This window comes from Trichosurus vulpecula, chromosome 2 (assembly GCF_011100635.1).
Source record: "Trichosurus vulpecula isolate mTriVul1 chromosome 2, mTriVul1.pri, whole genome shotgun sequence".
Taxonomy (NCBI): Eukaryota; Metazoa; Chordata; class Mammalia; order Diprotodontia; family Phalangeridae; genus Trichosurus; species Trichosurus vulpecula.
Window position 1 is genome coordinate 283,387,906 of NC_050574.1, and position 14,615 is coordinate 283,402,520.

Here is a 14,615-nt window from a genome sequence, read left to right on the forward strand (position 1 = left end):
ATGCAGATTGCAATCTATCTAAACCTTCACATTCTATAAGATTATTGTCCATTTCCTGCTATAACTTTACTACAGGGGATATACTCAACACCTTGGAGGCTTTCCTCACTTTGTCTTGACATTGCAGGGGTACCACTGAATCACTTTAACTATCCACTGATTAGAGGTAAGAATTATAAAAAAAATCATCATCAAAATTCACAGTTTTTTCCCCTCTTTGTAGGTCAGACATCTATATGGTATTACTATATTTGAAAATTATTTATATGCGACCAACCTAGATAATTTCAACATCATACGGATAAACAGATTTAATGGTACTGATGTGCACCCATTAGTTAAAAAGGAAAATGCTCGAGGAATCCGCATTTATCAAAAAAGAACACAGTCAACAGGTAAGATTCACCTCACCTCGATTCTCTTTGTAGCTTTAAAATCTATGGAATAAGCTGGAGCTAAGTAGTTCTACCCCTTTCGTATAGGTCTAAAGTAATTGAGTAATAAATCCTCTGGGCTGTGATGGCAAAATGTATTTGTCTGTTTGATAAAATGGTGTAGACCTCCTGTCATAAGTCTAAATGACAAATCTTTTAGATCTCTTTCCTATAAGCACAGGATTGAAGTGATGGCTAGATTTAGATTTGGGAAGGAATTCCCCATCATGATGTATGTATACAGGAAACACAGGTGCTAAGAGGCTCTATTTGTATCATTTTGTGTGAGGCACGGAGGCTAAAGAAAGGTGGGTGTCATTGCAAGATCTATTTCTGGGCCATCTGGCGACAGTTGGATTCTTCTATCTTTGCGTTCCCAGTATGCTAAACAAGCTTTGAGAAATTAATATAATTTGAAGATAGCATGTTTCTGTTTCTAAGCATTCATAAAAACACAAGCCAGCTAATACTTAATATGTCCTAGTGATGTTTATTCAGCAATATCATTTAGGATTCAAACATAGAAAAAGTAAACATACAATTACCATTACCCAAAGGTGTTAGTGGATTTTTTTAATGTTGCAAATTAAAAATTATCGAAGAAGTGGAACCTTAAGTTCAAGCAAACACATACACAGTTGTGGGCTCACTAATTTTCACTTCAAGTTCAAGGTTAGCGGCCTTTAAATCGTATGGCAAACTTGAGAAGATAGAGACAAATTCTACTCTGGGGAAAAGGCAATGACAGCACTAAAAGGACATGTCTAAAGGTCACTCAGCTGTCAACCCTAGGGATGTGGGAGATGGGAAATATCAATCATAATTTGAAGAAAAATAAATGGATTTAAATTGTCAATTACCAATTACATTTCTAAACAGCTGCTGATGCAAAATAAAGATGATAACAATAACAAATTAAGCCTTCCTGATGCAATTCATTGTCTACCCTATTCTTTCCATCTCTGTTTTTTCTTCAGTCTTTTTTTCCCTTTTAAAAACATCTTGCCCTTCCCATTTCCTTTTCTTCCTGATCAATTCTCCATTTTTGTCCCCCCCTTTGCCAGATCCTCCCATTTTCATTCCTCTGTTCCACTTCCTAACCACTCAGCAGCCTTTCTACGAAAGTACCACAGTATGAAGGAACACATTTCCTTACGGGGTAAAGGAACTTATTGGTTACAATGGATGTCAACTTTAGGACACATGGAATTCAATTTGGTACTTGTCAACAAGAGAGGAAGAGAAGAGAAAGCACCCAGTTCATTGCTAGTGCCTCCTCTTCTATTACTTTCCCCCACTGGATGTGCTCTTATTGGTAAATTTCCAAAGGCAGATGTTTCTAGTTTCTTTCCTTTATCATTCTGGCTTGCCTACTTCACAAGGCTGTTGTCGTAATCCAATAATCACAGTCCAATGGCACATTCATCTTTTCAAAAGAACATTTTCATAAAAACATCCCACAAAATAAATATATTGCAAAATTATCTTCCAATGGCAATGTAAACTATTTACTATAAGAGTGAATGTGCACATTAATTCAATTTGAATTATTCTTAACCATCCAGTTCTAGAGGCCACTAGGTGGTACAATGGATAAGAGTGCTGGACTTGGAGTAAGGAAGACCAGAATTCAAATCCTGCTTCAGACACTCAATAGCTGTATGACCCTGAATGTGTGGTATAACTTCTGCTAGCCACAATTTCCTCATCTCTAAAATGGGGATAAATGAGCATAATATATGCCTCATAAGAGTGTTTTGAGGATCAAATGAGATTACACTTTGCAAGTCTGTAAGTGCCAAATAAATGTTAGCTTTTGTTAGTAGTCTCATGATCGTTTTAGAAATGTGAAGTTAAGAGACTAAACAATCACCTTTCTTCCTCCCACATTGTTTTCCATCTCTGACAATTTTGAATATTTCATAGTATCTTCTAATGTAAAGGATTTTGCTAGGACTCACTCCTTTTTTTTTCATTGTAAAGTCTTCAACATGCTGATGCACATAATTATCTTGTTTTGAGAGGATTTCAAGCATGCTGTTTTTCATTTGTTGTAGTCAGAAGCCATGCATGTGAAGTAGATCCATATGGAATGCCAGGGGGATGTTCGCACATCTGTCTGCTCAGCAGCAACTACAAAACACGGACTTGTCGTTGCAGGACCGGCTTCAACTTGGGAAGTGATGGCAGGTCATGCAAAAGTATGTTGTTAAACTCAAACACTTTGCCAGCAGCTAACATTTCAGAATAGGATTTTGAGTGTTAATTAGTATCATCATCATCCACAACAGTAAAAACATGAGCCCTCATCAGGTAAAATTTGCCTACAAATACGCACCTGTCTTTTCTATCACAAAATGGTATTTGTCTTCGTCTTGTAATGGTCTCCTTGGGGTAAAAGAATCATGGGGGCAGCATGATGAATTAGAAAGGGTGCTGTACTTGGAGCAACACAACTTAAGTTCAGATAATGCCCCTGCTATGTATAATGGTCCTGTGTGACCTTGGATACATCTCTTAACCTCCCCAGCTCAATTTCCTCAATTTTCCTCAAAAGGCTATTGGACTAGATAAGTTCTAAGATCCTTTCCACATTTAGATCTATGATCCTAGAATAAATCATTGGACTTGATTAACTATGAGCTCTTGCACCTCTGGCTAAATATGATTTTAGAAAGATTTATTCATATAATTACCATTATTACTAATCATTTACTCTGTACCCAGCACTTTACTAAGCACTGCAGAAGATAAAAATTAAAGTAAAATGTGGTGCCTATTCTCATGCAGTTTGTAATCTAGTATGAAAAGATAAGATATTCATACAAATATAATAAAATTCAGAATATGATCTGTGCATAAGATGAGCATAAAATGCTACGATATTGAAAAAGAAGAAGAAGAAGAAATCATTTCCAGGTGTTTGGTAGGGAAGAGGAGGGTATATGTGTGTTGGAGAGAGGGGAAGATCAAAGAAAACTTGATGAAGAAGATGTCATTTGAATTGATCCTTGAAGAATGGATAGGAAGTCCAGGGATGGAAATTATAGATAGCATTTCAAGTATAAGGAATTCAATTCAATTCAACTAGTATTGATTTAGGGAACTGTATGATATCCATTGCTGTGGAAAGAATGATGGATTTGGATTTGAAAGAATTTAGTTTGAATCCTAGTTCTGTGCTTTACTATATTTATGACCTTGGACAAAATGTTAACCTCTCTAGGCCTCAGTTTCCTCATTTGTAAATTTATGGGTTATATTAGGTGACATTCATCATCTGCAGCTTGCTGTAGTCTGAATTGGATTGTTCATTGACTTTAATTTTTGTTCAATCAATAAACCAAGCAATCAAAATTTATTAAATACCTACTATGTGACAGGTACTGTGCTAACCACTGGGGATACAAAAAGAGGCAAAAGACAGTACTCACAGTACTTTAAGAGCATACAATTGTTTCCACAATCCGACTAGCAGCTTCTGTGGGGGTGTAAGATCCACCCACAGCCAGCACCCAGAAAGCTGCTGGCATGCTGGGAAAGCACAGCTTCTTTTGATCTGCTTTAATAAGGAAAGCAAGGTTAAAGGGGTTGACAAGTTTACTTTAATCCAGCATACAGACAGAATTCACTTAGTTCCGGGGAAAAAGCCAGCACCCTGAACTTCAGAATAAAATACAAACAAATTATAAATATCAACAGACAGACCCAATACAATTCATAGTTACCAACATCTAGGTTCAGCCCGGGAGCTCAGAACAAGGGCTGGCCCAGAGTCATACACCACCACTGCTGTGGCAAAGAGCTCCAAAGAACAAACAGCCAACCCCTGGTTTTTATATCTTTTTCTGCATCAGGCTGAGTCAGACATGTGACTCACCCACATGACCTAGAATCATCACAGAGAGGCAGACTTAAACCCACATGGTCTAAAAGCCTCTGCTCTCCCAGACACGTAAACTAAGCCCTCCCTGGAGTTAGCCCCACCTTGGGCCCCACCTTAGTTGCCAATCCACACCCACTAAGGTTTTACACCTAATAGGGATTTGAGCCTGGGGCTTAGCACCTAGTAAGACTCAATCAAAGACTCTGAATTAATCAAAGGAAACAAAGGCCAAACTCTTCAAGGGCATTTGTTGAACTAAGTGCTAAGGAGCCCATTTTGATTACCAACACACTCCACCCCTTGTTCCAGGATACATAATCTAATCAGCCATGTATCCTAGAACATGCATTGTGATCCAATTATGAAGGAAACTAAAACATATCATTCATAATAAAGCAAAACATATCATTCAGTGACATTCCCAAATATAGGTTTTACAATACAAACATGACCCACCCCTAGGTCCCAGCAAGATTATCTTGTCAATCAATCATTCCCAAAATACTTGTTAACAATTCAAATGTCCACCCCTAGGTCAAAGCAAGTTAATCTTTTAAGTTCATAAAGTACTTCTTGAGCATCACGCTGCCCTTGCAGGCTTTTTCCCAGTACCCTGAGGCATGGGCATGCTTTAGTTAGTAAAGTCCTAAAGCAAACAGAGTTCTCTTGGGGATGTCTCTTTCTCCTCAAACTGCTGTTGCAGGCTTCCACTTGGCACCCAAAGTCCCAATTTCAAATAAAGAGTCCAAACAAAGTTCTTTTGGGGTCTGTTCTCCCCATTATGTTGCAGCCCCCAGTTCCAAGTCCTGAGGGGTGACTAGACAATAAAAGCCAATGGAGTGGGGTTCCTGGGGGGTCCAAGGCACTTCCTTCATCCCAATAAAAACAAATCCATGTCTCCCTCCTGGATCCCAAGCAGCCCAAGCTGAAGGGACCAAAAAGGCAGATTCAGTGCCTTGCTGCAAAGTTTCCATCTTGCCCCAGGGCTGAATTCCAAGCTCCTGGGTTCCAACTCCAGCTGGCCTCACCTGGCTTCTTCTGGAATGTAAGTGATTCTCCACCACTTTGATCCTCTCACTGAAGTCAGCTCCAAGGCAGCTCAGGGCTTTTAGCTTTCCAAAGTTCCCATGCAGGCAGTCTCCTGCTCTGTCTGGAGCTCCTCCTTACAGCAGTGGTGGCGCGTAACTCTGGGCCAGCCCTTGTTCTGAGCTCCCAGGCTGAACCTAGATGTTGGTAACTATGAATCTGTGTTGGGTCTGTCTGTTGATGTTTATAATTTGTTTGTATTTTGTTCTGAAGTTCAGGATGCTGGCTTTTCCCCCTGAACTAAGTGAATGCTGTCTGTATGCTGAATTAAAGTAAACTTGTCAACCCCTTTAACCTTGCTTTCCTTATTAAGGCAGATCAAAAGAAGCTGTGCTTTCCCAGCATGCCAGCAGCTTTCTGGGTGCTGGCTGTGGGTGGATCTTACACCCCCACAGAAGCTGCTAGTCGGATTGTGAAAACAGCAATCTAATGGCAGAGATTCATTTATAACAGTGTGTGCTTTAACCTAAGGGGTTAGGATACACCTATTGAAATTCACACTGAGTAAAAGCTCTTATATTTTACAGAATCACTGAATTCCAGAGTTGGAAGGCACCTCAATCCCCACCTAGTTCAATGGATACCTAAAAAAAAAAATTCTGACCTAAACATAACAGGCATTCAGTCATCTAGTCTTTTTGAAACCCCCAGTGAGGGAGGAAGCCATTACCTCCTGAAGCAGCCCATTCTATCTTTAGATAGTTCTAATTATAAGGACTCACATTGAGCCTAAATTAGCCTCTTTTTCAAAATGGGACCTAAAGTAAGTGGAGTTTCCAGGCAACCTAACCTTACCTCTGTAAGTTTCGTTCATATTCATACTAGCATGTGTAGGACAATGAAAAGAGCACTATGTGTAGCATCAGCTGATCTGGGTTAGAATCCCAGCCTTGATATTTCCTAGTCAGTGACATCAGACAAGTCACTTCCTCTCTTATTTTACTAGAATGATCTATAAGGACTTGGCAGCTATCTATCCTAGAAATCTATGAATCTGTTATGGATAAGTCAATTTTCAGGGCAGATCTTAAGGGTGAGCATTCCAGGGCAGCTAGATGGTGCAAAAAATAGAGTACCAAGCCTAGAGTCAGGAATGCTCCTCTTCCTGAGTTCAATTCTGTCCTCAGACACTTACTAGTTGTGTGATCTTAGGCAAGTCACTTAACCCTCTTTGCCTCAGTTTCCTCATGTGTAAAATGAGCTGGAGAAGAAAATGGCAAAACACTCTAGTATCTCTGCAAGAAAACCTCAAATGGTGTCAAAAAGAGTTAGACATTACTGAAAATGACTCAACAACAAAAATTCCAGGTACAGGAAATTCAGTTTAACAACCATTTATTTAGGAAAAAAAATATGATCTCCAGAAATATTCTTTCCCTAATTTCCAGGTTTCTGAGCTTCTAGTAATGTAAAGTTATCACCATTATTTAGAATGTAAGCTCCTTGAAGACAGGTTTTATTTTTTATTTTGTCTTTATATCTGCAGCATCAAGCAAAGCACTTGCACATAATAGGTGCTTAATGAATGCTTGAATGGAATTGAATTGTTTATCCTAATGTGAGCATAGATCCCGTGAATATAATAATCTATGATTCCAGGATGTTTTAATTTTAATCACGTGGCTTTCAATAGCTCCAACCATTAAAAATATTCTAAAATGCATTACACACATCCCTGCCCACCTAAACAGAATATGCTGAACATAATTTAACCTTTTTCTTTGTTACTCTGCCTCATCATTATGAACATGACCTAATTGTATTTTGCTGTAATGTGTCATCAGGGCCTATTGAGTTGGGGAGGAACATTTGCTTTTATACTCAACGTCCCCAGACTGATATATCTTTTACTTGCACTTAAATTTAGCATCTTTTTCCTTTTGTTATCAGACTGAGTTGTCACTTCTAGCTTCTGTTAGTACACCTGCCTCTCATTTGCTGCTTCCAATATGCTGCGGATTGGGAAAAAGCAGACAATTAAGATTGTTAGAATTCTTTCTAAAATGAGAATAAACATGCTCAGAATGAGGGACTAAGGGAATATCCCATATGCAAAATCATAAGGTTTTGATTATGAGCAGTCTTTGCTCTCTTTATGTTAAATATTCAGAGACCATTTTTGCTTACTTTCTGATTTTTAACTATATTCTAGTCCATTGTGGATAGGACCTCTGGATAAGTAAGGTATTCACCCTTGTTGTTAACATATCATCATGATAAGATCCCATAATAATGGTGACTTCAGAGTTAAGTTAAAGAGGGTATTTTCTGAAACATGGCTGAGACAATTTCATCACTCTGCTCTTTTTAGCCTTTTAATATCTTATTTTTGGAGATTCTGAGCAAACTTTTTGGATGAATTCTTTAATTTCTCTTTCAGTTCATTTACCTACCATTTTCTTAGGTATCTATTCACCAGGTATCACAATTCTTCCCTTCTCTTAACTGTAGTTTAAGTAACACTGATGGTTTTCTGAAAGAAATGTCTTAACATTTCCCTGCTGACATTTTTTTTTGAGACTCAGGCAACCTTTAGATAAGAATCTCAGTTTAACCAGACTCAAGTGAACTCTTTAGTACTCTTGATTTCCAGATACACTACAATGATATTGTTTTCTATTTCTACAGGTTACAAGAGCACTAGGCATTTCCTCTGGTAACAGACAAAATTAATCCAGGCTAAGGCACTTCAGGACTTGAGCAAATTTTTGTGTCTGTTCTCCTCTTTTTCCCATAGAGAGGTTTGAATTTGCCACAGAAATATTTTTTGCGTAGGGAAAGTCATCTTAGTTCATCCTCCTAGAAAAGGACTTAAACATGTTTTTTGCTTGCTTTTTGTGATTATCTTTGGAAGAACCGTAATGGAGTTCTGAGTCTTCCAGTAGATGGAAATAGCTTTGGGGTTTCAAATTAAGAAATAAAAAGAAAGCCAGAGTGTTACTGGCATTTTGATTTTGGATCTTGGAAGTACAAATCATGTTTGGACACTCAATTATATTCACGTATGAGGAAGTGATAGCAAGTGATTCCTATTGTTTTCTCTGACAGTCGGTAGATGAAAAGTCTTCTATGGCATGTTTTGAATTTTCTGAAGTTTCCGGCATTGTCAGATGTAATGAATGCCATAGTCAGTGTCCAAAGAAAGCTTTAGATTCTAATGAGTTGTAAAGTTGAATGCACAGGATGTTTTTATAAATGTCCATTTCACAGAGCTACACGTTATCCAATGATCTGTCATGTTTTCAAAACAGACAGTTACAGACAAAGGAATAATTAACTAGATATAACCTATTCACGGAAGTAATTTCTATTTTAATTAAAGTAATGCAATTAGCCAGCCTTCTTACATTGAGATACATTTGGCATATTTTAGAGTTTAATTTTTGGTATTGAATTTTTTTAAACCCCACTAATTGTGCCAGTTAATTAAACAGTGTCATTATGTAGAGTAAAGAAGATTAGGCAGCACCAGTTGTTTATGTCTGTAATCTTTCTTCAACAGGACCGAAGAATGAGTTGTTTCTCTTTTATGGGAAAGGACGCCCAGGAATTGTTCGGGGAATGGACTTGAATACCAAGATAGCTGATGAATACATGATCCCCATAGAAAATCTGGTCAATCCACGTGCTCTGGATTTCCATGCTGAAGCCAATTATATCTACTTTGCTGACACCACCAGCTTCCTAATTGGTCGGCAAAAAATAGATGGGACAGAACGTGAAACCATTCTAAAAGATGGTAGGTGGCTTGGCATACTGGGTATATCAACCATAGCTGAAACCAGAGGTTTTCATGAAGGAATAAGTACAACTTATATCACAAACAGCTTCACCTACCAGTCAAGCCTACTTGGTGCTTTGAAAATGTCTGAATGGGTTTTATTTTCCTCTCTCATTTAATTTCTCTAGCTTTCTAATCTTCATTTTAAGATTTCTAAAGTTTTCTATAGCATATTAAACAGTCATACCTTTATGATAAGATATATATTTTGAAACATTATTTAGAAGAAGTTGGGGGATATTTGTTAAAAGTCTGGCCTTGACCTTTACTAGCTATGTGAACCAGACAGAATATCGAGTCTGTGTTCCTCAGTTCCCCTATCTATAAGCTGGAGAAAATAAAGTAAAATTAGTTAACATACATGTAAAGGGTTTTGCAAACCTCAAAGAGTCAAATAAATACTATTATTATCATTATACTTGTACTACCTCACAAGGTTGTTGTCAGAAACATGCTTTATGGGGCATCTAGGTGGTGCAGTGAGTAGAGCACCAGCCCTGTAGTCAGGAGGACCTGAGTTCAAATCCAGCCTCAGACACTTGACACATATACTGGCTGTGTGACCTTGGGCAAGTCACCTAACTCCAATTGCCCTGCCCCCCCAAAAAACCCCAAACAAAATATGAATTTAAAAAAAAGAAAAAGAAACATGCTTTATAAATCTTAAAGATTTGTAGAATTGTAGGTTATCATTTGTTTTGTTGGCACTAGAGAGTCATAGAAGGCTTTTAAGTAGGGAAGTGTCATGATCCAATCTGTACATTAGGGATACTACTCTCACAGGAGTATATAGGATGATGAGGGAAGACAGAGACTGGAGGCACAGAAATGAGAATTAATTACAACCTTTACTAGAGAGGTTACCCTAAGAATAGAAAATCAGAGACACATGTGTGCAAGGGATGAAATTAATAAGATTTGGCAACTGACTGGATTAAATGATGGAGTGAGGGATGGGTTAAACAAATAATTGTTTTCTATCCAGAGTTTCCATAAGAATGGTGATACTATCAGCAGAAACGGGCAAATACATTATAGAAAGTTGCTGAGTTCAGTTTTAGATATGTTGGTTTTTCAATGCCAGTGGAATATTTCTGTGGAGATGTTTATCAGTCAGTTGAAAATATCTAGAAGGGGGGGCGGAGCCAAGATGGCCGCATGAAGGCAGCCTCTTACCGGAGCTCTCTCACAAGGTCTGTCAGATTCCCATAAAAAAGTGAATTTGAGCAGATTTGAGAGAGTCAGAAACCGCGAGCAGTCTGCGTGGGGCAAATTTCCGAGACGGGAGAGTCTGAAAGGCCAGAGGAACGAAGCTGCAGGCGCGGAGAGTGCTCGGTGCGGAGCTGCTCCAGACCAAGGCGGAAGCGGCCGGCCGGGAAATCCACGTGGGAGACGGGCTGGGAGAAAGCTGGGCGCCCGAAACTGGCAGAGATCCCCAGGCCTCCCAACACAGGACGGCAGTCTCTGGGAGCGACGAGAGGCAGCGCAACGCCACCAGCCGCGAAAACACCCAGTCCTGACGCTTGCAAAACCCAGGAACTCGGCCTCTTGAACTTCCGGAAGACTCAATGGCTAGGTAAATGGCTCTAACCCCTCCCCCCCTCACCCAGAGAATTCCTCGGGAAAAAAAAAAAAGAGAACTGAAACAGAGGAGAGAGTAGCGGGGCTTCACAGGACAAATACTAGAAGCTCATTAGTCCCAGAGGGGAAGAGTCGGCAGGGGGCCAAGCCAGGAGCCCAGACATAACCTTGCTCCCCCAGGGGAAGTGCCAGTCATCAGCTCAAACCACAAACAGCTGAGACCATTGCTGAAAAGCAAGTGCTGGAGAGCACCCACAGGGAGTGAGACGCCAGGGAGCCAGACCCCTCCCCCACACCTCAGGAAACTGAAGGTTATAATTCTAGACTCACAACCCCCAGAATAAGAAAGCTGGGACAGAAAGCCCTGAGACTCACAGATAGAAATTCGTTGTAAAGCCAGCAAAAGGCAAACCAACATGAAGAAGAACACAAAAAAAACCGAGGACAATAGATTCTTTCTATGGAGACAGGCAGGATCAAAATATCGACATAGAAGAAGATAGTAATGACACGGTAGATACATCAGATACCTCAAAAGCTAATATGATCTGGTCTCCAGCCCAAAAAGCACTGCTGGAAGAGCTAAAAGAGGATTTTAAAAACCAAATTAGGGAGCTAAAAGAAAATATGGAAAAAATGGAAAAAAGGGAGAAAAAATCCACTGACGAAATCAAGTCCCTAAAGAATAAGATTGGCGAAATGGCTACGGAGATTCAGAATCTAGAGAGAGAAAAGGACACCCTGAGAGGTGAAATCAACCAATTGAAAATGGAGGCTCAAAAGCAAAATGTAAACACTAACTCATTTAAAATTAGACTTGAGCAAGTGGAAGCTAATGAATCTATGAGGCATCAAGAAGTAATAAAACAAAATGTAAAGAATGAAAAAATAGAAAAAAATGTGAAATATCTGATTGGCAAAACAACTGACCTGGAAAATAGATCCAGGAGAGACAATTTGAGAGTTATTGGTCTACCGGAAATCCACGATGAAAAAAGGAGCCTTGACAGTATCTTCGAAGAAATTATCAAAGACAACTGCCCAGAGGTCCTAGAACCAGAGGGCAAAATAGTCATTGAAAGAATTCACCGATCACCCCCTGAAAGAGATCCCAAACTGAAAACACCAAGAAATATTATAGCCAAATTTCAGAGCTATAAACTCAAGGAGAAAATACTGCAAGCAGCCAAAAAGAAGCAATTTAAATATCGTGGAACTACAGTCAGGATCACGCAGGATCTCTCAGCTTCCACATTAAAAGACAGGAGAAATTGGAATATGATATTCCGAAGGGCAAAGGAGCTGGGACTACAACCAAGGATCAACTACCCAGCAAAACTAAGCATAATTTTCCAGGCAAGGCGATGGACATTCAATGAAATAAGGGAATTCCAGACCTTCCTGATGAAAAGGCCAGAACTCAATGGAAAATTTGATCTCCAAATACAAAACTCAAGAGAGACATAAAAAGGTAACCAGGGGGAAAAACCCCACAAACATCATTAACCAATAAGCTTAGGTTGTTTACATCTTTATGTGGGATTATATCATCTTATGTATGTGTTTTATGTATGTATATATATATATATATATATATATATATATATATATATGTCACTCTTGTGAATGGTACAACTATTATGACAAATGAAAGGGATATACATAGGTTGTGAAAGCCTGTATAAATTAACTGATGTAAAGATATAAAATATAAATAAGAGATATAAAGGGAGGGCTATGAGGGAAGTGGTAAGGAGGTAGTAGAAAAGGGTAAATTACACCAAAGGAAGTGGCAAAAAAAACATATTATAGTAGAGGGAAAGAAGGGAGGGAGAAGAGCAGTATTTGAGCTTTACTGTCATCTGATCTAGTTCAAGAAGGGAATTACATACTCTGATAAGTTTAGAAATCTAACTTGTCCTATGGGAAGTGGGAGGGAAAGGGGGGAAAAAGGGAGGGGGGAGGGCAGAAGGAAGAGGAGAAGTAGCAAGTGGGTAACGGTAAGATAAGGGATGGAAATAAAGAGGGAGGGTTAACTGAGGAAAGCGGCGGTCAAAAGCAAAACTTTGCTGGGGAGGAGAAGGGGAAAGGGAGAAATAAAAGCATAAACAGGGGGAATTAGGATGGAGAAAAAGACACAGATAGAAATCATAACCCTGAACGTGCAGGGGATGAACATTCTCACAAAACAGAAGCAGATAGCAGAATGGATTAAAAACCATAATCCTACAATGTGCTGTTTACAAGAAACGCATCTGAAACAGGGGGATACACATAGGGTTAAGGTAAAAGGCTGGAGTAAAATATATTGTGCCTCAGCTAAAGTAAAAAAAGCAGGTGTAGCAATCCTAATCTCAGACAAAGCAAAAGTAAAGATAGATCTAATTAAAAGAGATAAGGAAGGACATTATATCCTGCTAAAAGGCACCATAAAGCAATGTCATTGCTTAACATATATGCACCAAGTGGTAAGGCATACAAATTCTTTTTTTTTTTTTTTTTTTTTTTTTTTTGCTTTTTGGCAGGGCAATCGGGGTTAAGTGACTTGCCCAAGGTCACACAGCTAGTACATGTGTCAAGTGTCTGAGTCCGGATTTGAACTCAGGTCCTCCTGACTCCAGGGCCGGTGCTCTATTCATTGCGCCACCTAGCTGCCCCTAGCATACAAATTCTTAGAGGAGAGGTTAAGGGAGTTACAGGAAGAAATAGACAGCAAAACTATAATATTGGGAGACCTCAACCTCCCCCTTTCTGAACTTGATAAATCTAACCTCAAAATAAATAAGAAAAAAGTTAAGGAGGTAAACAGAATTTTAGAAAAGGCTCATATGATAGACCTCTGGAGAAAACTGAATGGGGATAAAAAGGAATATACTTTCTTCTCAAAAGTACATGGCACATACTCAAAAATTGACCATGTACTAGGGCATAAAAACCTCACAATCCAGTGCAGAAAAGCAGAAGTAGTCAATGCATCCTTTTCAGATCATGATGCAATAAGAATCATTTTTAATAAAGCACCATGGAAAAATAAGCTAAAAACTAATTGGAAACTAAATAATTTAATTCTAAAGAGTGAGTGGGCCAAAGATCAAATCAGAGAAACAATCAATAATTTCATTCAAGAGAATGACAATAATGAAACAACATACCAAAACTTATGGGATGCAGCAAAAGCAGTTCTTAGGGGAAGTATTATATCTCTAAATGCCTACATGAATAAAATAGGGAAAGAGGAGATCAATGACCTGGGCATACAGCTGAAAAAGCTAGAAAAAGAGCAAATTGAAAACCCCCAATTAAATACCAAATTAGAAATACTGACAATCAAAGGAGAGATTAATAAAATTGAAACCAAGAAAACTATTGAATTAATAAATAAAACAAAGAGCTGGTTTTATGAAAAAACCAATAAAATTGACAAACCTTTGGCCAATTTGATTAAAAAAAAGAAAGAAGAAAATCAAATTACCAGTATAAAAAATGAAAAGGGTGAGGTCACCTCTAATGAAGAGGAAATCAAAACAATAATTAGGAATTATTTCGCCCAACTGTATGCCCATAAATTTGACAACCTTAGAGATATGGATGAATATCTACAAAAACATAAACTGCCCAGACTATCAGAGAAGGAAGTGAAATGTCTTAATGACCCCACATCAGAAAAAGAAATTGAGCAGGCCATCAACGAACTCCCTAGGAAAAAATCTCCAGGGCCAGATGGTTTTACATGTGAATTCTATCAAACATTTAAAGAACAACTAATTCCAATACTTTGTAGACTATTTCGGAAAATAGGGGAAGAAGGAATCCTACCAAATTCTTTTTATGACACAAATATGGTACT

General features: G+C 38.6%; 1 protein-coding gene across 1 annotated transcript in view; it reads left to right on the plus strand.

Annotated features, from left to right (window-relative positions):
* Positions 1 to 14,615, plus strand: part of LRP1B (LDL receptor related protein 1B) — a 2,306,513-nt gene that overhangs the window by 1,253,857 nt on the left and 1,038,041 nt on the right. The window contains exons 9-11 of the mRNA XM_036744555.1: positions 224 to 395; positions 2,492 to 2,635; positions 8,909 to 9,145. Coding sequence (XP_036600450.1) covers positions 224 to 395; positions 2,492 to 2,635; positions 8,909 to 9,145 — 553 coding nt within the window. The remainder of the gene's footprint in view (positions 1 to 223; positions 396 to 2,491; positions 2,636 to 8,908; positions 9,146 to 14,615) is intronic.